Below are 27,590 nucleotides of genomic sequence, written 5' to 3'. Positions count from 1 at the left end.
TGATTGAGGCTATAGGTTAATTTGGACCTGGGCTTAAACCTCCTTCATATCATGAAATGAGGGAGACATGCCTAAAAACTGAAGTTGAATATACACAATCCTTCATAGCTGATATAAGGAATCATGAAAAATATATGGGTGTCCACTAATGGCCGATGGATGAACCGATGATCCGGTCGGTCTCTCATTAACTTTTTGGTAAATTGTCCAGCTAGGACAATGTTCTTGAAGTCAGTGGATGCGTCGGGTCATTCACACACAGGAGAATATTTGTTTAACTTACTAGATAGTGTAGTTGAAGAAATAGGTGAGGACTACGTTGTACAAGTAATTATAGATAACGCAGCCTCATATGTAATGGTTGTTCATCTTCTTATGCAGAAGATGCGACGTTTATTTTGGACCCCTTGTGTGGCCCATTGTATTGATCTTATGTTAGAAGATATGGGTAGATTATTTATAAATGTGATTACAAGGGCTAGAAGAATCACGGTCTTTATGTACAAACACGCCCTTCTTCTTAGTTGAATAAGAAAACACATTGGGGGTAACTTGCTACGTCCAACAGTCACCCGTTTCATTACAGCCTTTTTAACACTATGAAGACTACATACAAATAAATTAGAACTTAGAAGCTTTGAAGTGTCGGCCGATTTTACAAGTGGGCTTTAATCAAAGAAGGCTGAAGGGAAACGAGTTCAACAAACAATTCTTTCTCAAAGTTTTGGACTCAAGTGGTAAAGGTACTAAAATCATCTGAGCCCTTAGTCACTGTGTTGCGATTGGTGGACAGGGATGAGAAGCCCGCAATGAGCTACATATATGATGCGATGGAGAGGGCGAAAAATAAGATCATGGACCATTTTAACTATAGAGACCGTGATTACAAGCCAATTTTAGGCATTATAAATAGAAGATGGGTAGCCAAATGTCATCCTCATTGTATTCGGCTGCTTACATCCTTAACACAGCCTGTTTATTCGCTTTTGCTGATCCAGCAGATACACTAATTATACATATGGTTGGATTTATTGATGTCTTAGAAAGAATGATTCCAGATAGAGGAGAACATGACAAGATCTCAACTTTGCTGGATTTCTACACAAAAAGTGAAGAGATATTCTTAAGGGATATCGTAATAAGACATCGGACAATGAAATTACCCAGTAAGTACTTCTATGAATGAATGTTAGTGTACTGTCAACTGTGTACTGAACTCTTACAAAAAGTTTTTCTACAAAGTGTCTCTAAGTGACTAAGACTCTAACCTTACTTAAACTGTTTTTCTCAGCTGACTGGTGGGTTGCCTATGGAGTGGACCCGAATAAGAAGGATCCAGCTCTAAAGAAGCTGGCTATGAAGATTCTTGGACTCACGTGTTCTACCAGTGGTTGCGAGCGCAATTGGAGCACGTTCGAGGCGGTAAGTTTAGACTGTTTAGTAATTATTTTGTTTTTTTGTATACTTTAATTTTCTAGTGGTCTAAGCTAAATTAATTACCTAAATAACTAATGTCAAATGCGCTTTCTTTCTTGTAGATTCATACTAAGAAAAAGAATCGCTTTGAGCAAAAAAAGCTTAACGATATGGTTTTCGTTCAATGCAATCAAAAATTGCAAGAATGATTCCAAAGTAGGAAAGAAAACTCTGATTTTTTTGACCCTATCTACTTAGATGAGTTAGATGCAGATAACGATTGGCTCGTAGAGACGGAGGACCCAGTATTTACTGGAGAGGAGATGACATGGGCACAAGTTGAAGATACCGCATATGGATCGACACCTAGTGAAGGTAGTAGTACTACTCAAAGGCGAAGGACGGGGAGGAGCCGGGGGGCGAGTAGTAGTTGTCAACCCGTTGAGGAGATTGAAGAAGGAGAATGTGATAATGATGATCAAGCTAAAGATCATCCACCATTGGATGTTGATGAAGTATTAGTACACACAAATGATGAAGAAACGGAAGAAGAAGAAGTGTATGTAGAAGAAGGAGACGACTCGAATGATGATGATGATGGTGGTGGTGGTGGTGGTGGACCTAGTGGTGGTATGCCACATAGCTACTAGATCAATGTATATGATTAATAATTATTGATTAGATAAATAATAAATACATAACTTCTTAATTTTGTTTAATGCTTGTCTCTTAAGTCTAGGTGTGTTGATGTTGATGTTGTTGATTGTTGATAACTTGAATATATTATGTATCATGTACATGTAGTGCTGAATGTTGAATATGGATATTTGATATTTGATATTTGTTATTATTAAATGTAAATTGCTAATTATTAAGATTTAAGAAGTTAACTATATTGTAATTTATAAATGTATCATTATCATAAGTATGTAATTGGTTGGTTTTATTTTTTTACTTAAATTAAATGTATTCTATGTCCCAATGACATATAATAATTTATTTTGATTTTTCTGATTTTTTTTTCTATTTTTTTTAATTTTTTTAATTTTTTGAAAAAATGCGAAAAAAATAAAATATGCGATCGCATATGCGCACACGCATATGCAATCGCACAGGATCGCATATGCTATTTGACAACATTGGGTATATGTCACTAATTGCTCACTACATTGATGCCGAATGGAGGCTCTGGAAGAGAATCATAAACTTTCGTTATCTTGTACCTCCTTTCACTGGATTGATAATTTTAGACTATATGTACAGATGTCTTATGGAATAGGGCATTGAGAAGAAAATCTCTTCAATAACTTTAGACAATGCCTCTGCAAATGATAGCGTAATAATGAATTTGCAGAACTAGTTTAGGGTCACCGGTGACTTGTATTTTGGTGGAAAGAGATTTCATGTTAGGTGTTGTGCCCACATCATAAACTTGATTGTACAAGATGGTCTTAAACAATTGATCCAACGATCGAGAATATAAGAGAGAGTGTGAAGTACATACGAGGATCACCTTCACGATTCTATACATGGAATGATATCGTGAAGCGCTTGAAATTGTCATCTTATAGAACAATGAAGCTGGATGTCATGATAATGCGTATCTTTGGTTGTCTTCTAAAGATGATTGGTTAAGAGTTGAATCTTTTTACAAGTTCCTTTTGGTTTTTTACGACACAACGAAGAAATTTTTCAAAAGTAAGTATCCAACAACAAATATATTTATGCCAAAACTTTTGAAGACAAAAGATGTCTTGCACAGAAGCTGTAGTGGACCAGACTTTTTACAATTAATGACCATGGGTATGCAATTAAAGTTTGATAAATATTGGTCTGAGTATAGTCTGGTAATGGCTATTGCAGTTATTCTTGATCCTCGATACAAGATAATCATGGTTGTATTCATATGTAATAAGTTGTATGGTGCGATGAGTACCTTTGAGGTTGATAAGATTCATAATACAGTTAATGATTCATACAATTTCTATATGTGCGCCGCAAAAGACAAAAACTCATCAATTGGGTTCTAGTTCTGCTGTTGATGAATTGCCAGAATAAATAATTGATGATTTCATGTCTTTCGTGGCACAACATGAGACTCAAATGCAGACACCTCAATCAGAACTTGAAAACTATCTCAAAGAGCCACTTATAAAATACAAAGGCGATGAATTTGATGTTTTAGACTGGTGGAAGATGAAATCTCGTGATTCACAATACCCTATACTCTCGTTAATGACACGAGATATATTATCAATTCCAATTTCAATTGTGGCTTCATAATACGCTTTTAGTACGTGGAGTAGGGTCGTGAAAAAGTATCGAAACTTATTTACATCAGAATTGGTTGAAGCGCTCATTTGTACACAGGATTGGCTGCATCCGATCTTGAGGAAAGCGAATTTTATTGATGAGGAGTTCGAAGAAGAGGAGAGTGACAAGTAACATTAAACAATACCTGCAGGATAAGACACTGCTTTCTATTTCCCTTACATTTGCTTGTAGGTTACAATAAGAAATTTGTAATTATTTTTTGATGGCTTAAATTGTAGTATTTTATGGGTGAATGGATATTTCTCTCTTTTCATTTGTACTATTTAATTAGTTAATGTTGCTTAAATCTCATATTACATGGTTAGCTAATTGCTTTCATTCATCAGTATAATTTATTATTATTATTTTTATGTTGTCTTAACCTAACCAAATATTTTTTAAAAAAAATATACACCTGTAGATATGTTATCGAAAGATGATGCACCAACAGATATTTAGGATTATGGAGTCCAAGTCTACTCTCAAGATGGAAAGATAAAGTTACAATTTAAGTTATGTGGAAAGCAATTTGTAAACAAAATAAATTTGCTAAAATTATATTTGGATTGTTGGAAATGAGACGCTGCACCATGTAGCAAAGCTCCTCGGGAAGTTCGAGATTTATTTCGAGCCATTTTTGACTCAAATACAAAGACTTTCTGCATCCCTCCCCCTACAATTATAACCAATACAAATAGCCACAAAATATATAAAAGTAGGCCTATTATAAATGAATAATGGTTAAGCAGAGGAGCTGCCTCTAGACCCTCCACAATTAGTAGAGAAGAAGAACAAGAGAGAATTTTAATGGAACAAGAAGAACATGATAACAAAGAGGTCGTGAAAGAAAGCTTCAAAATGGCATCCAAGAGTACCAGACAATAACATCCACCCCTTTCAAGACAATATAATGCTGAAGCGGGCACGAGCATGAGTAAGTCATCAAAGTTTCTTAAAAGTATTGCAGCATTTTATAGGTGGTTGGGAATCCTATACCAATCGGATCATAAAAAACGGTTGAAAAAACTTGTTCAATGTATGAATGAGGACAATGAGAAAACATCTTCACCGTCTGATTCAGCAAAAGTGAACGACCATCTTTTAGACACCTCCAGCTTGGAGTCGGCCCAGAGTTCGAGTATAGTTGAAGCCGTAAAAAGAGAACAAAAGGATGATTTTGGTGAAAGATTTACCTAATCTGTATGTTAGTATGTGCATGTTAGGTTTATTTACTTATGATTTTGGACAATGCTTATTTACTTTGTTCATTTTATGTCAGTATGTGCATGTTAGGTTTATTTACTTTTAATTTCGGATAGAGTTTATTTACTTTGTTCGTTTTATGGACATAATTTATTTACTTTGGAAATTGATTTGTGATATTTTAAGTTTTTAACAATTGAATGAACTATCTAAATGATCTAACGTATTGATATCATGCACATATGTGTTTATGGCATATGCGATTTGGCACAAATGCAATTACATATGTTGCACATGTGATCGCATACGTGATGTATATACTCTTAATCTCTCTCTCTTATATTTCCACTCCAAGTGGTATTATCTCTCTCTCTCTCTCTCTCTTATATTTCCTACTTGATAATTCCAAATTCTAAGTGGTCTCTCTCTCTCTCTCTCTCTCTCTCTCTCTCTCTCTCCCCCCTACATTTCCTCTCTTGGAAGTTAAAAGATCAAGATTCAAGCACTTGTTATTTAATTCATGGTTTAATTGATTTTATTTCTCTCAAATATATTTTAAATATGTAAAATTAGTTATTTATTAACTTAGGAAAGTTACTCTTAATTTCTTCTTCTTCTTCTTCTTCATTTTTTATTTTATTTTATTTTATTTTTATACAATTTTTTTTGGAATTTTTCCATATATTTTTTATTTTTTTAATTTTTTCAAAAAAAAAAAAAACAAAAAAAACAAAAGACTCGATTCGAACCATATCCAATTTGATTTGACTCGGTTTCCCTAAACGAGTTGGACTCGGTTCAGGTCAGGCCAAAAAGGAATCAGTTCGGATCGAGTCAGCTTTGCTGAACTCGGTCCCAAATTAGATTGAGTTTAGGTTAAGTACTTGTAAAAACCAGATTTGAGTCGTATTGGACCTAATCTGGTTCGACTCGACTTGATGCCTACCTTTAGGTATTCTCATCCGCTTAAAAAGGCATTGGTTTAGTTATTAGTTATGGAAAATAAAGTTTTGAGTGGCTCTGAAAAGCCGGTGGGTAAAAGGTGAGATCTATGGTGGGAAAAGCCTCTATAAATATTAGGGCCATAATGTGGTTGTGTGTGGGCCTGACCAGGGGCCCACATTTATGTATGTGTTGTATATACACACTGTCCTTATGTTTTTCTGCTCATTTTAGATAATGATTCTAAAAAGGAAGTAGATACAGATTTAAGGTGGACCACACCACAGGAAACAGTATTCATTGAATATCCACCGTTAAAAACTTCCCAGGTGGAGGTCCACTGTAAAGTTTATTTGCCATCCAACCTGTTGCAAGGTCACGCCGAATGGATGAAATGAAAACACAGAGCAGGTTGATCTACGTGGCTCTCAGGAAGTTTTTAATGGTAGGAATTCAATCTACCTGATATTTGTATATGCTTCATTTTTGGAACATGGCCTAAAATGATATAGAAAAACTGGTGGACGGCGTAGATATACAACACATACATAGACGTGGGTCCCATGGTCAGGGCCGCACCCACCTGGATCTCGGTCCCACCTAATCCGTAGTATTACAAAGGCCCGCGGATTGTGCAATGACCCAAACAACACCCAGCGCTGTGAAGCCCATAGTTATGTATAATTTTTATATCCACACGGTCCACCCGTTTCAGCAGGTTATTTTACTACATGAGCCAAAAAATTGAATACAGCCAAAGCTCAAGTGGACCACACCGTAATAAAGAGTGGGATAATGACACCGGCCATTGAAACCTTCCTGGCACCACGATAATGTTTATTTTCCATCCAGTCTGTTGATAAAGTCGCTTCTTGATCCAAAACTTTCGTGGCCTCAAGAAGTTTTTTAATGGTAGGTGTTTAATCACTAGTGTTTCCTGTGATATGGTCCACTTGAGATTTTTATCTGCTTTATTTATAGGAAAATGCACTAAAATCACATGAAAAAAAACAGATGGACGGTGTGGATAAAATAAATACATCAATGTGGGAAACGGATTGGCTACTCCCCCTGACACCAGCTCCCTGGCTGGTGGTCGGTGTTCTGTGGGCCCCACCATGATGTATTTGTTTCATCCATTGCGTTCATACATTTTTACAGATCATTTTATTTTTTGATACCAAAAATTATAGGGATATAAACCTCAGGTGAACTACACCACATGAAAACAATAGTGATTGGATATCAATCATTAAAATCCTCCTAAGGCCCACTATACTGTTTATTTGACATCCAATCTGTTGATTAGGTCATACATGCCCAGATGAAGATAAAAAAACAAATATCAGCTTGATCCAAAACTTTTATGGCCCCCAAAATGTTTTTAATGGTCGACCCTCATTCAACACTTTTTCCTGTAATGTGGTCTTGAGATTTGGATATAACTCATTTTTTCACTTATACCGTAAAATGACCTGTAAAAACAGATGGATGGCATGGATGAAACACATACATCATGGTGGGGCCCACATAGCACCGACCACCAGCCATTGGCTGGTGTCAGGGGGAGTAGCCAATCCGTTCCCTCGTAGGGAAGAACTCCCTGTGAAAGGATGCTGGGTGGGGCAACTGAGATGTTTGTGTAAAATCCACCCCGTCCATCCGTTTTGAGAAATCATTTCATGACGTGTGACCAAAATACAGGTGTATCCAACACTCAAGTGGGCCACACGAGAGGAAATAGTAGGAATTTGGTGAGCACCGTTGAAGCATTCTTGCGGCCATAAAAGTTCCCTATCAGTCTAGATTTTCGGTCTTTTCACTTAATTCCATTTGGAATGACCTCATAAATTATTTAGACAGCATATAAACATCAAGTTTGAGCCTGGGAAAGTTTCAACGGTGGAAATTTATTTCCCCAATTTTCCCTCTCTTGTGACCCCCTTGTGTTTTGTTTTCACCTCATTTTTTGTCCCACCTCCTGAAATAAGCTCGTATAACGGATGGACGGAATGAATTTCTCACATACATTTCAGTGGGCCCCACCCAGCATCCTTGCGCGAAAGGCTTTCCCAGGAAATCCGCGTCCGTGTTAGGCATTCAACCCGCTTTCACTGCAAAATGGCGGGAAACCTCCCCGTTTTCCCTCTCTCCGTATCTCTATAGCCATCCCCAAAGGAACTTCGCCGCCTCGATCTAACGCATGTGATCTAGCTCCAGCCGCAGCGACATTTTCCGAGATTTGACTGCAGGCCGGATACCATTCGGAACCATCTACCAGATCTGCATTACAAACGGATAGCGGAAAATCGCTCTTCCATTGATCAGCTCTCTTGAATTTCTCCTTGTCCCTGATCGTAATCAGACCCCCCTGCAGAATCCATTTGCTTCTTTAGCCGACCGTTCGAAATTTCTGTTGCCCTAGATCATCGCCACCTCTCTGTGAGATCCGAACCCGGTCCTGGAACGACGGCCATGGTTGGTGAAAGCAGGAGGCGGGATCGTGGAGGGAGCTCGAGAAAGTTCGCGAAGCCGAAGCACATCCGCACTGCTGAAGAAGAGCTTGAAGCCAAGCTAGGGTTCGATCTCTTCACAGAAGGCGAGAAAAAGCTTGGATGGCTGCTCTCCTTCACATCTGTAAGCATTCCACTACGATTCTACTGTAGTTTTCCCTTTTCCCAAATTTCTGCTAAAATTTCACTTTGGGGATTCTACTAACTTCAGTTGAGAAATTGGCGGATAATTAACAATACATACGTACATATACATGTACACACGTACATATGCACATAGATACATATATGTATATGTGTATAAACATGTTAAGAATCTAACCAATGCGCCAAAAGCCCCAGCACTGGTGGAATGTGTAAAGTTAGGCTATTAAACCCTTGAGATTGTAACATTCCACCATGCTCTGCATCTGACTCCACGGTGGCCCACTCTGTGGTGGCACTCACTCTGGCCTCTATTCCAGGCAGCCCTTTCCAGGGCGCGGCGGCTGCACTCTGGTTATCCGGGTAGCCCTTTCCACATCATGGCGGCTTTCACTCTGGTGCAGGTTGCCCTTTCCACAGGTCGCCCCTTCCGTGCCTCGAACACGGGACGTGGTGTTGGCTCCGATACCGATTGTTAAGAACCTAACCAATGTGCCAAAAGCCCCAGTACCAGTGGAACGTGTAAAGTTAGGCTATTGAACCCTTGGGATTGTAACAACACACACACACACACAAACACACACACATATAGATATTCCATGATCAAGTTCTTATTTCTGTTACTGTGGGAATCTAAGCTGGACCATTAGCTTGGCTGAAACCATGGTGGATTAGCCATAGCTTATATACTGCATTGCTAGTATGATTCTAGGCATCTGGTCAGTGGCCCGTTAATTAATGGTTAGGATAAAATTGAGCAGCGTTCCACATTCAATGACAAATAGTCATCAAATTGGATGGGTAGGAATAGTTTTTTAATTGGAATGCACTGACTTTCATGGTCTACTGCTAATTTTCAGCAGGGCCCACTTGGTCGACAGTTTGGATTATGGGCCATGTTGATCATTTTAGCCAATTGCGACTGGTATTGTTTCTCCCTCTGTCTTCAACGAGGATCGTTTCAGAGAATCACTCCCCTTTTGTTAAGGTTGTTTTGCTTATTCAACCACACGTAGGCATGGTTAGTTTTTATCGTTTCTACCCAATCCAAGATGGTTAATACAATACAATAGTATAATATTTATTATTGGTTTATAGCCAATCCAGGGTGAGATAAATACCGGTGACAAATGCCTCCAGATTGATGATCAATTACAATAGATGTTGGACTTTAGAGCTAATAGAGGCAAGCAATGCAGGCAACTTCATATGATCATATTGGTGAATAGGCAACGACGTTGATGACAAAGATCATATACAACGCAAGATAGTGAACCAGAGATCAGATCAACAGACAGGAATTTGCTATGTAGATAAGAGATCATACAGGAAATCTGATCAGTGAACAGAGGATCCGATCCAGAGACAAGATCAGTTTGGAATTCAGATGCCGGGGACTGACAATTCAACAGTCGGCCAGAACAAGCGTGGTAATACTGGTTCCTGTATAACAGCTAGTGATTGCTTTAAGTGCATAGTGGTTTAGATGCACCGTAGTTCTGATGATGCGACGACAATCAAATATTTGATAAGATTGGATCACTATTAAAAAAAAAGACACTGGAGATCATTTCAAGTTGGGAGTTAGACAGCAGACGAGCTACATCTATGTTGCAGAACCGTCATTGTGGGGTGGCAGTGCACAGTAGAGTGACAGGGTTGTGAAATATGCATTGGGCAAAGTTGCACAAGGTAACAAAAGGGTGATCTTGCGATGGGTATGCTATGGACCAGACATTTGTAGGAGACTATTCCAGGGATTCAAGCATTTGGCTCTTTTGCATACACTGTCACTAGTGGCTATATGCATGGTGTGTAGAAAATTCTAGAGAGGACTAGAATTATGTAGTGCAATATAGAGATCTCTGAAAGTTCTTAAAGTTTTCTTGTGGGCTCTTGTAGTAAGACTGTAAGAGTAGTGTAGAATTATCTAGAAGGTTTCTATAGTGTTCTTGGCCATTGGATGACTGCCTCATGGTTTAATCCTGGCCATCCATGGAATGTAGCTAGATGGTTATTAGGCAACAAGCTATATAAGGTGAGGAATACTCATTTGGGAGGCACCTTAGAAGTTGTGAGTAATTAGCAATGCAAAGCATTCCATTCAACTCTTGTGTGCCTCTTGCATCCTAGTAGGATGTAGTGCACAACTCTTGGTGTTTCACTTGGGAGCTAGGCTGACTTGTCTACGACAGGACTGAGTACGAGTTCTGCACGGCCTACTTGGGGAAGCATTCAGGCTGTGATAGGTAGCTCATGTGGAAGCAATAACTTGGGAAGTAATAGGATGGCGTCTGCAATTTGCATGTACACGTATGGAGTAGGACCGTTTGTGTGAGGGGCGAAAGCAAATATGTGGTTTAAAATTCCCAAAATTTCTTTGGAGTTTCAATAAGCGAGATTCCGAGACCCCTTTATGTATGGAATGGAGATGCTGGTTGTAGCCTTGTAGGCGATAACACAATGTAGGTAATGTAGGGGCATTTCACACCGGGCTCGAGTGGGGTGGCCTGTGGGATGCGGGGACATACTTGGGGTGGGCGGCCCACGAGCCCACGAGGGGGGTTCAGCCGAGGTCCTAACCCATGAGATGTGGGGCCTGTGCTATGAGATAAAGGGATTAATTCGCCATACTCTAACAGTTCGAGCTTTTAGAGTAAGTGGTTAATTGTCATACATCAAATTGGTATCAGAGCGGGAGGTCTCGTGTTCGAGACTCCTCACCGGGGGTGATTAATGTGGGGGCATTTCACACCGGGTTCGAGTGGGGTAGCTCGTGGGATGCGGGGACACACTCGGGGTGGGTGACTTATGTGATTTGGGGCCCACGGGAGAGGTCTCGTGTTCGAGACTCCTCACCGGGGGTGCTTAATGCAGGGGCATTTCACACCGGGCTCGAGTGGGATAGCCCGTGGGATGCGAGGACACACTTGGGGTAGGCGGCCCACGAGCCCACGAGGAGGGTTCGGCCGAGGTCCTAACCCATGAGATGTGGGGCCTGGGCTATGAGATAAAGGGATTAATTCGCCATACTCTAACAGTTCGAGCTTTTAGAGCAAGTAGTTAATTGTCCTGCATCGGTAGGTCAATCAATGACATGCTGAAAGAGGACGTATTGTAGGCAATCGCCATGTACTAGTAGTGATGGTGGAGGCACCAATCATTGATGGTGAAGGTCATAGATGTTGTGATAATTGGAGCTGGATTATATTGGTGATGTGACAGAGATGGGTGAAGATCTCTTGCGATTGAGTAGCTGACAATTCAAGACAGCATCTCTGTTGGAGAAGATGAGGCAGTCAAAAGATTTGGAACAGTGGATTTCAATGGCATTTATGGGGGAGAGACATTTGGAACAGATTTGGTAATGAACCAAATCATCACTGTAGAGATGGATTCAGCTGGTGGGCTTTAGTGGTCTACTAATGGTGATGGCAATGATAAAGTTGGTGTTTGAAGGTATTATCGATGAGATTGGGGTCTATGACCAATAGGGCTAAAGAGATCGGGGTTTGCATAAGTTAATGGTGTGAGGCTTCAATGTGAACAACAAAGATAGTTCATGTTGTGGTGACCAAATTTGGTGTTGTAGAAGCTTGCTAGATGCTAGTTGAAAATAGTCAAAAGGATTCATCACGAGACAGAGATATGGAACTATAACATGGTAGAAGTTTTGGTGACTTGGCAAATCTGGAACAACTAAAGAAATCACTAGGGAAAGAAGAGGATAACTGGCAAGTTGTGGATAGTCTAATCTGGATGAACTGCTATTTTGGAATGGGTTCAGAGGTTGGGTGTTGAAATTATGCTTGATGAAGAGGATGGCACATTGAAAGATTGGTGTATAGAAAATATGGTTTTTGGCCAAAGAAATACAATAGATACACTGAAAATTGGTGTATAGGTAATAAGGCATTGTTGTGCCAAACAAGATCAATGATGGTTGATCGGATTGGATGCGATGGTCAAAGAGTGGGAAGAGGGGGAATGATCTATGGATGGTGGGGGCTGAGGATTGAGATGGAAGGAGCATAAATGGCTAAGATGGCTTTGATATCATATAAACTTTAGAGACTACATTGTGAAAATCTTGCTTATCTATTCATTGATCAACTGAAATATATGTAACTAGTGTTCGAGTTGTCGGTATCACTGCATGTTTCGTTGGCCAGAGATAAAGATATAATATCGTTATCACCGATAACCGAAAATGCAGGAGAAACAACGGGTAACATGGAAAATTTGTGGATTTTTTCAATGAAACTTTAGAAGATACCTAAATCGTGATATGTTCATATTAAATAACAAAATTGCAAAAAGAATACATACATAATGAGTTTTCATTTAACGAAGGCCTAAAAGCATGCAATGCCGTAAGAAATTACTTCAATAGTAACCAAAATCCTACATCCATCCAACAATCCATCCAACTGTCACATCCCGTCCCATCCATCCATCCATCTATCCAACCATCCCACTAGCCATCCATCCATCCATCCAACCATCCCATGTATGCATTCATTTGAAACTTTTGTGGCCCCAAAAAAGTTTTTAATGGTGGGCATTCAATAACTGTGGTTTCTTGTGGCATGGTCCACTCGAGACATCAGATCGGTGGGTATTCATGTAATTGTCCTAGCTGATGAGAATGGCCTATCATTTGACATAAGAGTATAAGACATCTACATAGTGGGTCCAATCTAGTGAGTGGCTCAGATCTCACACAAATATTCGACGATTTCATATGTAAAAGCCAATATTCAATTATTTATAAAAATGTATATAGTCATCTGTTTATTAGGAATTTTGGATATAGAGTTGTGAGTTGTAACCAATTCATTTAATCTCCAAAATAAAGGCTGGATCGGATCGTCAAAATATCTCTGCATATGGGCCCAGTCCAGTGATGTATGATGATAATCCTATTCCCAAAATAGGTAATATGAACTCATTATCCAAAAAATCCAGCTTGACTAGGTTGTGACCCAAAACTTGGATATGAACACCGTGAGACCTTAACCGTAAGGTCCATCTAGGGCCAGGCTGCCCATCTGTTTTGCAAGCCTATTTTAAGGCATGCTGCAAAAAAACTAAGTAGATACAAATTTCGGGTGGACCACGCCTAACACCATATGAAAGAGTGGCCACCTTTAAAAACCTTTTTTGGGCTACAAAAGTTTTCCATCAAGCTGATATTTGTTTTTCGTCTTTCATCCAGGTTTATGTGACCTTATCAATAGATTGGATGTTCAATAAACATTATGGTGGACCCTACGAAGTTTTTAATGGTGGGCGTTCCTTGACCACTATTTTCTATAGTGTGGTCCACCTAAAATTTTTATCTACTTAATTTCTAGGAATATGCTCTATTATAATTATCTAGCAATACAGATGGATGGTGTGCATATACAATTCATATATTGAGGTGGGCCCTACGGTTAGGGTCTTGCCCACTTCAATGATTCCGGGTTCAGCCAATTAGCGTTCCTCAAAATAAGATGCAGATGGCTTGCCAAAGCTTTTTGCAACGACTTCCTGCGACGGGAAGGTATGTAGGGCCCACGGTAATTTTTGTGAGAAATCCACTACGTCCATCTGTTTTGTGAGATTAAGTTAGGAAATGAGCCAAAAAATGAGGCAAATCCAAAACTCAAGTGCGTTGCAGCATAGAAAACTGTGAGAATTGTACCTTCATTGTTGAAGCATTCGTTGGCCTACATAAGTTTTGGATCAGGTTAATATTTTTGTGTTTTTAGTTTATGCCAATAGGAATGACCTCATGAACGGCATGTATGGCATATTAACATCATAGTGGACCTCAAGGAGGTTTCAACGGTAAACATTTCCCTACTAGATGTTTCCTGTCATGCGGTCCACTCGAGTTTTGGATTAGCCTCATTTTTTGTCCCATGTCCCAACATGATCTGGAAAAATGGATAGATAGAGTGGATTTCTCACAAACATCACGGTGGGCCCATCTAGAACCTGTCTCAAGAAGTCCTTGAGAAAGCCTTTCACGGGCAATTCACGTCTTGAAAATCAGGATGGACTTGCGCACCCAATCCAGCGAAGTTCGTGGGACCTTGACCATGGCCCACCTAGATGCATTGCATTGTATATCTGTGCTGTCCATTAATTTTTTTTTTTCAGATCATTTTAGGCCACGAGCTAAAAAACTAGGCAGATCTAAATCTCAGGTGGACCACACCACATGAACACATTGGTCATTGAATGGCCACCATTGAAAACTTCTTGGGAGCCACGAAAGTTACAATCAAGCTGATATTTATGTTTTTTCTTCATCCAGTTTGTGTTACCTAATTGAGTGGTTGGATGTCAAATAAACATTATTGTGGACCCTAAGAAGTTTTTTATGGTAAGCATTCTATCACCACTGTTTCCTTTGGTGTGGTCCACTTGAGATGTGGATTTGACTCTTTTTTTTTTTTTTTTTTTTTGCTTAAGCCCTAAAATGACCTTCCAAAATAAATGGATGGAGTGGATAAAACTAATTACATTAGTGGGGCACACAAAGCACTAAAGGAAGCACATTTCACGATTCGCAACTTGCACCAACATCGTCCCCGTAAAAATCAAAAGTGGAAGCTATTTGGCGGAAATGGGTTTCGAACCCACCATTTCAAAACCTTACATTTCTACCCAAATCTCTACCAAAAATCCACAAAAAAATCCCTGAAGATTCGTCAAAATTCCTAATGCGTTTGAAATATGTTATCTAATCAAAGAAGAAAGAAAAATTGAAGATTTTTTGGTTCCTACAAAATACCGGCCCACAGTTGTTGATCGGTTTCTGACTGATCCACCAAATATGGTTTCTGATCTACCAGTCCTCTTCTACAGGTACCAGAAATCACTCTTGTTCTCTCTCGAATCTTAAAAAAAAAGCCGAAGCAACACTTTCTTTTTATACACATGGAACGCATGAATAGCCTGAGCTGAAATCTAAGGAACATCCAATCATAAGTCATAATGGTGCTCCACATGAGTGGCACGAGCTGAACTCTTTCAATGTAGAACTCCTTCAACACATATGGGATCTAAATTGTTCATATGTTGATAAGGCTGTGAATGAGGCAGGTGACCTTGTTGGGCTTTTCAGCTTGGCTAGCCTTGGGCTGGGCTTTGGGCGGTGTATCAGCCTATCAGGCTTGAAGCCGGGCCCGAGCCTAAAATTTCAATCTGTTTATTAACTGGGCTAGACTTGACCTAAGCCTAAAGGTCCATTGGCCTGGCCCGGATTGTTAGGGTTTTCAAGGCACTTTAGTAATTATATATACATTATATGCTAATCTAAATTTCCTCTTCTTCCCCAATTCTAGCAACTCCCCAACTCTAACCTGTTTGCCTCTCTCCACCAATTATGAGAATGGTGGTGCCGAGTTGGTGGATAGCCCAAGGATCTAAACCGTTGACCCAATGGGACCACAAAAAGTCTTGCTAATTGGAAGATCCTCACCATGTAAGTTGGAGTTTTTCTTCCCCCCCTCTCCATCAACATCAGTAGCCCAGTGGCTGCATTTCTCAGGATCTAAACCTTGATCTAATGGATCCCACAATAGAAGAAAAGGATCATAGTTATTGCATTCCAACCTTGTTTTTGGTGAACTATTTCCCTCTCAACATGAATGTCATGTTTTCTTCTCCATCAAATATTTTTGCAAACCTCATTTGAGATGTGAGGGCTAGTCTCCCATAGAGATATTTTTTGTAGAGAGGGGCCTGTTAGATCAACAGTTCGGTCATAGCTCGGACTTGAGCCTACTTGTCTTGGTTTGACATGGGCCTAAGATGGGCTTGGGCTCAAGTTTCATGTCACAAGCTGGTCTTGCGCAGACTCTGGCCTGTCCCATTGATAGCCCCACATGCTGAACTTTGTCATGAGCTTGACAGTAGTCTAAAATCACCATTGGTTACATGATCCTAGTTGCTAACTTGAGGATTTTGATGATCGGAAATAGGTGGTAGGAAAAGTCCAACCACTGCTAACATTCAATGGAAGAATCCTCAAAACAGTGTGGGTGTCAATGAGTTGGGCTGGCCTGAGCAAAAGCAAAATCTTGAACAGACATGCCTCAATGAGTTTAAAATCCAGGTCAAAACCAACCTAGCACTGCTATTAATTGTCCCACCATTCAGCAGCTTGAATAATCCAAATATTGTGACTTTTGGGGTACATATTGTCATTGGTAGGCTTGTCTAGATGAATGGCCAGGATCTTGCATTGCTTGGAAACTTAGATACGAGTGGTTAGTACTGTCAGATCCATCCCCATACTTAGAACCATTTGATGGATGCTGCAATCTAGAGAGCTATTCGTCTCATGTTGGCAATTAATGTTTTAGTATCTCTATTGCTAGGAAATCTTGACACAGATTTGGAATCTTATATTTTGTATGTAAGTTCCATCAAGTTGAAGTTGATTGGTATTCTTTGTGTGTATCTAATTGTTTCTGTGTTATCAATTGCAGTCATCATGGGAAGATCAAGACGACAACAAGATTTATAGTTGTGTTGACCTTTACTTTGTTTCTCAGGTGATTTTCTCATGTTACGTGTCTCTATGTGTAATGGTAGGATACTTATATGCTTGTAAATCAATTTGTATTTTTATGAAATGGCATAGTTTATAAAGGATATGCATTTTATAATGCTCCCCCAAATCGATGTCACTTTTCTTCCAGTAAGCATTCTGTATAGCTGGTGAGTGATCCCAGATTGTTCATTTGTTGGGACTTGCTGTTGATGGACACTGGATTGGAAGTTCTTCCATTGAACAATCACGGTCATCATATTACATACGGACCACTGGCTATACTTTTTTTGTCCATTTGCTGGTAAGCAATCATATGGTTAAGATTGTCTAAAGGGAGTTTTTTATTTCTACATCATGCATCCACACTAGATGAATGTTCTAGGTCAGTTTTTAAAGCTGAACGGGACCTAAGCCATTTTTTTTTGTAGGGTCCAATTGGCAGGACCTGTTATGGCTGGGGATCTCCTTTATGTAAAATAGTTAAAATCAAAGGAACTATGAACGATCTGCCTCTAGCATAGTGGTTAGAGCATTTGGTTTATTGGTAGAGCTGTGGCTTTCAAGCTTTACTTGGTGATCTTGCATTTTCTCACAAAAACAATTAACAGTTGCTTGGCCCAATTTATTAGTGACTCACCACATTTTTTTGGCTGGTTCTATTACAAACCAGGTTTGGCTGTCCAGTCCTGTCTGGGTTTTAACACACTGGTCTAGGTCATTGAGAGCTGTGTCCTTTCTTTATCTAATGCTTGCTGAAACAAAAATCCACTGGTTTGACTTGGTGCCTTATACTTGCTCAAAACACATTTAACTTTAGAAGTAAATGTTTGACTGCTTCTCTTTGCTGCTGTTTACATGTCATCTGTGAATCGGTTTGTTATATGTTTGAGAAGTTTACTTTATAAATTTTCTACAGGATGGATCTACTTTTAAATCCAAATACAAGTTCTCACCTTATTTCTATGCTGCTACAAAGGTCAGTCATGTGTACTTGACCATTGAAGCCATTTCCCATATTCCCTCCCCCCCAATCTCTCTATATTTGGCAGTCATTCTTTCTCCCATGTTAACATTATAGGAAAAAATGCAAATGGATGTTGATGCATATCTCAGAAGACGTTATGAGGGACAGATTGCCGAAATAGAAATTGTTGATAAAGAGGACCTAGATCTTGTAAGCTATTCTGCTTTTTAACTCCACTTACAGTCTTATTTGCTCCTTTTGAACAATAACCCAATTATTTTTATCTTTAGTTTGTTTCTCAATTTGTTGGAATAGTCTTCACCACTAATTTTGGTGTCCAATATTATGTGTTGGTTTATTACAATTTTCGGTAGTATGAAGTCTATGATAAATTAAGAGTTTTTGATATTTTCATGAATTCACTATCTTAGAAAATCTCAAGATTCTCAACAGCATCAATCACTTGGATGAGGTAAATGTTTCTATTGATTTTGAGAAATTAACTTTAACAGAAAATCATGATAACCTTGACCTATTAAGAATTCTTACAGATACAATCATGTTAATTTAAGTTTTCAAAATGATATGGTGTTTCACATTTCTTATTCTCTTTGGAATGTCACATACTTTGTTATACACTACGTGTGTGTGTGTGTGGGTGGGTGGGTGGGTGGGCTTTTTTTTGAGTATTTGACGGAATTACTTCCTTGATTAGTATGCTCCATTCTCCAGGATTAGTATGCTTTATAGTTGCTACGATGATGGATCTTCTACAACAAAACACCTGATACGAGAATGTCTGAACACTTGGAAATAATCCCTCTTGAGAATGATGCAAGTCCTTGCTATCATTCATTTAAAAAATATGGACCAATATGCAAATGCAGACGACTGAGATTTTCTAATAATTTTCCTACACCCTGATAAGAGCCTGTTCTGCCCAAGGAAAGGTGTTGTTGCTCAATTTGGGTGACCTGACAAAATGACCAATAAATCTCAAATCATACCCTAATGTTTCTAATGTTGCTTGTGTCAAAACCATTCTTCTATGAAAGGAATGGTAATCTCAATTAACCATGGACTCTTCCTCGTCCAAAATCCCAGAGCTGTCTTTTTCAACCTCTTCTTCTTTTCGTACTTCCTCAATCCAAGCTTGATTTTCTGTATAAAATAGAACACTTAAATGACCAAAAGAAGGTTACGGTAACTACATACCCTTTGGTAAACCCATATTTAGCCTACTCTCGAACCGAAGAGGGGAATGTCTTGTAAAATCTTTGGAAGGATCATCTCTCCGAAAGATACTAGCCCAATTAAGGAGTATGCGTGTGCCTCAAAGTTTGTTCAACCCCAAATTCTTGCCAATCAGGTTGAATCCTTTGTCATGATCAACCTTCCCAAAGAACTTCACCATGAATGGCTAACCAACGGTTTCACCCATCTTCATATCGAGGCCATCAAATTAGCCTCAACCTTCCATGGACGGAAGGGTCTCCCACTACCTGCAAATATGGCCTTACTGGACACCAGTTTCGAGGAATACCAGCAGGCTACAATTGGGAAAATTCAAACAACACTAAATGCTGGTACGATCTTCATCACCTTGTTTCTAAACTTTAAAATGTCCCTTTGAGATCCCTATATCTTTGAAGCACTTATAAGTATTGGTCTAGATCACAGAAGCACCTCAACTTGATGGTTCAAGAGCGGTCACTATGCATTATCAAGCTACTTTCTGCATCCAAAATAATTTCTTAGACCTTCCTGTCCTAGGTCTAAGCCAGGGCCAAGAAGCCCTCCTAATTAAGGTAGAAAACACCCTGGTTCCATGTTACACTTTTGTACCCAGGCAACTCGTACTTGCTTAGCTTCAAGAAATCTTTCCATCCAGTTGGATCACAAGATATGAGTAGCACCATCAAAGAAACCAAGTTCTTTAAAATGATCATCTCACTTTCATTTAGAGATCTGACGGCATAGTGAAAAATGGATTCTCTGTTTTTGAGTCAGAACCAACTACTTTGGTTTTCTCCCCTTCACTACCAGAAATTAATGTGATCTCCTCTCCCATTCCCATTGTCGGTTGTTAGGAGAATGGGTTTCCCATCTACTAAGGGAATGATGAACAAGGACACATCTAGTATGATGTGTCTGATTGTAACACTTGCCTCATCGATTCGTGGGATGTTAAAGCAACAACTAGAAGCGGAAGGAAGAAAAAGATTCTAATTTAGGTTGATCTTGCTCGAAGGTATGCCGAAGGAGATCCAAAGGTCGGGTTACTTGGAGAATCATTTGGGAAATTTGACTATTATGCCCTGTATCTGAAGAAAAATAAAATACCCATTCTCTCAGCAACCTTCACCAGCCCAAAGACCACCTCCAAAGCCAACACTCATATCCTACTATGAAAAGGCCCTCTCCATGCTCCCAAAGCTTGATCCTTAGCCCTGGCTTCTCAAATTCCACCTTTTTGAGCCATAACCTCCCTAACAACTGTAGTTTCCTCCTCTCGATCAATGTTCGAAATATCGGTATCCCATTCTTCGGATACGGATACATATCGGTTATCGCATGGGATATATCGGTTGTATTGCGTAATGTATCGCTGTTGTTGGAAACATGGGGAAAGATTGGGAAATTGGTTGAATTTTTCAATGAAACTTCGATGATTGTTAAAAAAGACATCAATACACACTTATAAATCAAAACATTACAAAAAACAAGTACACATAATAGGTTTTCTTTGTATGGGGTCCTAATCTATGCGTTGTCTAACTGAATTGATGCAAGTATATTCAATGTCTGTTGATATAATTTATAAATGTAAGAATATCCGTGGAAACACAAGCAATACATTCAAAAGCAAAAGAAGAATCGCTAGATTAGGTAACATGTTTGATTTGATGTTTGGACACAAAGATTGCAAACGATTTGTGAGAAATTGGGAAATTTTGAATTTTTTTTTTCAATTTTCCACAACTCGGCCCATTTCCTCCGAATTTCGAAATCGAAGCTCTCAATCCATGATTTTTCATTAAAAAAACATGAAAAAAATCATGGATTTGTAACAATTTGACACTAATTAAACATGATTTACAGAAAATAAAAGGATTGAAATTCGAAAATGCTCACCAGATTGAAAATGTGGGATATATCGCACTAATTGTGCATTTCGTATTGCACTGGTGGGATACAAGATATATCGGCCGATATCGTTGATATTTAAAACACTGCTCTAGATGACTTTGAGTACCCTCAATAGCGAACTTGACACACCGGGAAGATCAAAACTCCATTTGGACTCGATGCTGATGGAACTTTGCTTAAAATATTTGCAATTGAAGCAACTCTGAATTGGCAAGCAGAAAATGCCATCCACCAGAATCAAGCTCTCCATCAAATCTTAGAAAACCAACAATTTCTCATGAAGAAATACTGAAACAACCATACATCATTTGTTGACATGATCCAAACAAAAATAGTTGCCCTTGAAAAGGAGTTGTATGACATTGCTACAACAATTGCGAATCTATCAGTGGTAGGACCCTTGCTTGTGCAAAAGGAAGCAAAGAAAAAATCTCTTGAAAACCAACTTAAACTCCATTAAAACCTCAATAATGGCCTCACCTACCCCTTCTTCCCTTAAAGCCTTTCCTTCCCTATCCCCACTCCAACTCTCTATATCCCAAATATCAAGCTCCAACCATTAATCCCATTACCTGCATCCAGCAATCCCTTCAAGGATCCTTTCCCACCTTCCCTCTAAAAATATGTCCAAGGCTATCCTTCTCCAACCCCTCCTATAGGTCCATCCAATTCATACTAACCACCTCGACCTCGGCCTCCTCGACCAATTCTATCTTCCCAAAAGAATCCAAAGTCACCACTGCCTTCCATCTATGTTGAAGACATTCAAGCACTGTCCAAACTAGAGCCAAGTAACACCTCCCCGTACTACCTTCCTATTCATGCAACATGGTACCATGCAAGATGCCTCTGATGATGACGATTGTATCTTTGACACCTCCCTAGGTGTTCCTCTTTGCGCCCAGCAACAACATATTCCTGAGCGAGTACAATTTGCGGAAATAATTGACAAAAAACATCTCTTCATAATTGATGACATTCCACCCTCACAATGGAAATCAAGAATATTTGAAATGTATTCCTGGTGCGGTGTTGAAATGCATACCCCAAATGCTACCGTTCCATGCATAATCCATAAATTTGTGGACCGCTTAGTAGGACGACCACGAGAATGGTGGAATAGCCTTGAGAATACAAGCAACTCCAAGCTCTTCTGTTTGAATCCTTTAAACATACTATGAGATAACACGAGAAGAATTTTCGAAGATCAAGTTGTGCTCTTTTAAAAAGAAGGATATTAACAAGCACTATGTGATGAGGACATCACGTCACGTACACCCTTGTGTACGTATCAGATGAGGAGGCGGGTTGCACTGATTTCCTTGTGGCTAGGCGAGTACCCGTGATCGTGTTGAAGACCCCATGTGCATGTGCGAGCATTTGGAAGACCCCACACTGGGAAGATGCACATGGGTTGCTTTATAAAGTGATCTAGACCGTTGGATTGGAGGGATATGACGATCGGGCTGTTGGATCGCATAGATCACATGATCGGGCCATTGATCGCGGATCGTCCAGATTAGTTTTTTAGATTTTATCATCTTTTAGGATTTAGTTTTGATTATTTTATGTTTGGACACCTTTATGAGTGATTTAGTAGATCTTTTTTAGACTATGACCATTTTTATTAAAATTTCATAAGACGGTGTTTTTTGTAATAAGTGAAACTTGGTGAAGCTATAAAAGAGGGTGGGCGTGTGACTCTCGCTCATTAGGTTTTGTGAAAAAGAAAGAAAGTGGCTTTTGCTCATTTCTTCTTCTTTTTTCATCTTCATGAGATTTGAAGATACTACCATGTGATTTGGAAGGGAGATTAGTGCAAGGCTAATCTTCATCAACGGAGGTGTGAGGTCTCCATCTATCCCACATCATCATCTCTCTTCCATCCATTAAGGTATTTTCTTTAAGTTCTTCAACTCTTCTATTCTAAGTCTTCATCTTCTCTTAAACCCATATTTCCCTTACCTATCTACCATCGAAACCCTAACCGACCTAAACCCATCCATCTCATGCCACACATGTGACCATACGGCCACATGTGTGAATCCTTGCCCTTTTTGGTCTTCCATCACCCTTAAATCAAAATCCTCTTATCTTTTCCCAAAATCCCCTTAACCAATTCTCCCAATTTATTCCAATATTTGTCAATCTCTTTTAACCCTAATTTCACCCTAGGGTATGTTAGGTCTTCTACTTTGAGATAGAATATACCCTATGCTAATCGGATGTCCCTACATCTATTAGATCCTAGTTTCTTTTTATTTAATAATCTTGTGTGACGATGTTGGTAACTTAGGATAGAATTATGCATGATGTTCTTTTGGTTTTCATTGTATCCGTGATGATTATGGTAAGGTTTGTGTTTTTTATTTTATTTTATTAATTATCTTAATTTTGCTACTTGATCTCACATGATAGCTGGTTCATGCATCGTTCCTGCATCACTATGACCAAATGTCCAAAAGGTTTATCAACGGCATATTGACAATGTAGACCTCAAGCAGGCATACTTGAATTCATTGCTTGACCCATTGGGAGATGAAACACAGAAGCTAATCTCCCTCAAAAGGCCATAACCTTCAACAAATTTTCCTTGGCCTAATTCACCAATAAAATGTTCAAGCTGTTGAAAAGCTGTGTGACTAGTTCAAATTAACGTGTCATGTTGAACAATTGGGCAAAAGGCTTGGTTCGACATGTGATAAACCGAAATCCGAATTTAAATATTAAATGCAAAGATTTGAAGTCATGTGACTCTTCTTTTAGAAGGAAGCATTATTTCAAAAAATGGATGCATAAGCACACCTCAGTAGACTCGGGAAAATTCCTTGCCAGGAAAAAGAAATGGAGATTTCTTCGAAAGAAGTGGTTTAAACACAAGACTTCCTATCACTGTTATCTTTGTGGGTAGAAAGGACATTTTTCGAAACAATGTCCTCAAAGATTCAAGAAGAAAAATATGGCTTTCCTCCAGAAGGCTACATCTTTGGCCGAAGTAGACGTTTCTGATATTGAATCAGTCTACTCACTTGATGAAGAGTATCATCCAGAGTCTATCCTCGCCATCCAACATAGCATTGCTGACTCAGATGAAAGCTCGGATGAGCAACATGAAACTCCGGGAATTAACAACATTTTCACTATTTAATGATTCCACCCTCTCAGTCCAACAACATGTTCCCTTGATCCAAATCCAAATTCTCCTTGAACCATTTGCTACTCCAATTCTTGTGCTTGCTCTTTTGGACATAGGAGCATCCTCAATTCTCAATCCTAGTATCCTCCCACCAAGTTATTGGATACTCGGCCCTTCATAGCCTTTGATGGAAAAATATTCTTCATCAAGCAAATTAGCAAGCTTGTTCATCTCAAGATCTTCCCCAATCTCACCATTCAACATCTACTTCTTGGATCCAATCTATTAGGAAAAGACTTAATCATTGGATTTGATATCCTCCATAGGAAAAAAAATCTACAATGGGGCAAAAATAGCCTCACTCACAAGTAACATTTTCTCAAATGCTCTTCCATCCCAAATCTTTACATCGTTGAGACAATTGACTATAATAAGGCTAAATTTCTCATGGATTGTTGTGCTGAAACCCATTCTTCTTTCGTCTAGAAGCACCCCCATACTTTGTGGACCAATCCTGATTTTTTTTGTCCTCCTTCCTTTTAAAGGGAATGAAAACATTAACTCAACTTGGGTGAGCCATCTGGGCATGTCTCTAGAGCATCTCCAACTTGCTCAAAAGGATTTCGTGACTAACTGACCCAAGCTCTTATCGAGCACACTTCCTCCCTGTGGGCTTGTGAAGCCTTTTATGCCAATAAGAGAGCTAGGCAATCACAAGGGAAAATGAGATTGGTAATTAATTACCAACCATTAAATTCCTTCATGATGGATGAGAAATTTCCTCTCCCACAAGGACATCCCCTCTTCGAACAACTTTTAGATGCTCACATTCTTCCAAGTTTGATTTGAAAGCGATTTTGACACCTTGGTATTGCTCCTGAAGATTGGCACAAAACAACGTTCCGCATTCCCAATGCATATTATCAATGGAAACTCCTCTCTTTCGGACTCAAAGTAGCACCTTCGGTATTCCAAAAGGCGATGGTCCGAGTCTTTCAACCCATCTTATAGCATGCCCTTGTCTACATCGACGATATCCTGCTATTCTTGTCAACAATGGAAGAACACATCCAGCTTCTCCAGCAATTCCATCATATTGTTTGCCAGCATGGCCTCATGTTATCCAAGAAGAATATGTCTCTTGGAACAACGAACGTGGAATTCCTTGGAATGAAAATTGCTAATGGTTGATATCATTCCCAGTCTCATAGTGCAAAACATCTCCAGGAATTCCCTAACATCCTCACCAGCAAAAAGCAAGTTGAATAGTTCCTTGGAATAATAACTTATGTAACTGATTTTGTTCCAAAGATTGCCCAATACTGCAGTCTCCTTTCTAAACAAGTGAAGCGGAATCATGCCCCATGGACACTAGAGCATAAAAAAGTAGTCCGCACCATCAAAGATATCATTCCAATTCTTCCCCCATTACATATTCCCAGCCAATAAGATAAAAAAAATCATCCGAACTGATGCAAGTGATCTATATTGGAGAGCAACGCTATTTGAAGAACTCAATGGCAAAAGATACACGTGGCTATAAAAGTGGCGCCGTCAAACAGTCGGAACAACACCACCACTCCACATTCAAAGAAATTCTCGCTGTAAAAAATGGCATTTTGAAGTTCCAATACCACCTCATTGGACACTTATTGAAATGGACATATTATCTTTTCCCAAAATGCCCCAGTTAAGGCAAAAGCAGTTTCCACCAGCCCAATTCCATTGCTTGGCATAATGGTTCTCACAATGGAACTTCATTGTCTACCAAATTAAAGGGGAAAATAATGATCTCGCAGACTTCTTGTTAAGAAACAACCTTCACCCATATTCGTGCACCAGTCAGTGTCTTCCCATTGGACCGAATCACTACCCCACCTCCTGAACTTCAAACCATGATCCTCTCAGTCCTCCTGCAGAAAAGGAGTGTTCATAACTTCAGAAATACCTCGAAATCCACCTCATCCAAAATGGCCCCGTTTTTCAGAAGCTTCCCCATTATATTCATCCTCATCTCACCCTTTTATCCATCCAAAACCTCTACTACTTTCCCAAGGAAGCAACCTGCTTACTCTGGTATCTCATGGAAGCATATACATTGGTGTCATTTTTTATGCTCAACTTGCTGTTCGCTTACTTTAGACAAATGTGAAATTTGTCAAGATTTGGGTCTTGAGCAAAAAAATACTAAGGTGGTGTGAATGGTTTAATCTCGTAGAAACATGGCAAAACCTCCTTTAAACTCATTACCATTGCTATGTGCTAGTTACCTTTCACACCTCCATTGATTTCATCGAGACAGAAGCTGACAATTATCAAGTCCCAGCACGAACTGCTCACGTTCAAGCATGGTAGCCGATTAACATTGCTAGACAAGCCTACCTATATTTAGATGAATGGATGTATTTCAAGCAAAATATGTGCTGCTTCAATAGTATGGAGCTTGCAGATATTTCCCTTGAAGTTCTTGGTTGCTCGTTTGCAAATCTTCTCTTTACTCGAAACCAAGAATTCAAGGATAGGCTGCTCAATTCCCTCGAAAGGCATGCATATGGAGCTATAGTCGAACCCCCATCACCTCCTTTTGCCGTTATCTTTGATTTAGAAAGTGACAGTAACAATGAATGACAACCAGATGGGAAAATCAAAGACCAAGGATCGTTTTAGCACCAGATTCCTGACAAAAGTTGTACCATCTACTTTACTTTCCGCCCATTGTTTTATAATACCATAAGTGTTCGAAATATCGGTATCGCATTACGTGTTGCTTCCTTGGGATACAAATACATAACGATTATCGCACGAGATATATTGTTTGTATCAGGTAATTTATCACACTTTTTGGGAAACATGGGGAAACATTGGGAAAATGGTTGACTTTTTCAATAAAACTTCTGGGATTGTTAAAAAAATACCTTAACACACACTTTTAAATCATATCATCTCGAAAAAGAAATGCACATATAGGTTTCCTTTGTATACGGTCCTAAGCGATGCGCTATTTGATTGAACAAATGCAATTATATTCAAATTGAATGTATAACATTTAGAGTTTATGCATGTGATGATCATTTCATCAAACACTCCTAAATACTTCGAAATTAGTCTTAATTGACAGCTGGTTGAAGGGATTTTTTTTTTTTTAAAGTATTACTTTAATAAATTTTTTATTATTAAATTTTAATTACCGAAAATTGACAAGGACTTAACAAATCAGTAGATCAGTCCTCATACATGCTTGATTTCATGTTTGGA

General features: G+C 39.1%; 1 protein-coding gene across 2 annotated transcripts in view; it reads left to right on the top strand.

The window, feature by feature from the left end:
- Positions 1 to 7,968: 7,968 nt before the first annotated feature.
- Positions 7,969 to 27,590, top strand: part of LOC131216875 (DNA polymerase epsilon catalytic subunit A-like) — a 155,805-nt gene continuing 136,183 nt past the window's right edge. For both annotated transcript variants that reach the window (XM_058211473.1, XM_058211472.1), the window contains exons 1-4: positions 7,969 to 8,511; positions 17,021 to 17,086; positions 18,002 to 18,061; positions 18,164 to 18,259. In XM_058211473.1, coding sequence (XP_058067456.1) covers positions 8,350 to 8,511; positions 17,021 to 17,086; positions 18,002 to 18,061; positions 18,164 to 18,259 — 384 coding nt within the window. In that variant the 5' untranslated portion in view covers positions 7,969 to 8,349. The remainder of the gene's footprint in view (positions 8,512 to 17,020; positions 17,087 to 18,001; positions 18,062 to 18,163; positions 18,260 to 27,590) is intronic.

The sequence above is a fragment of the Magnolia sinica genome, chromosome 10 (assembly GCF_029962835.1).
Source record: "Magnolia sinica isolate HGM2019 chromosome 10, MsV1, whole genome shotgun sequence".
NCBI lineage: Eukaryota > Viridiplantae > Streptophyta > Magnoliopsida > Magnoliales > Magnoliaceae > Magnolia > Magnolia sinica.
The sequence above is the reverse complement of the archived record's forward strand: the minus strand, read 5'-3'. Positions and strand labels throughout refer to the sequence as shown.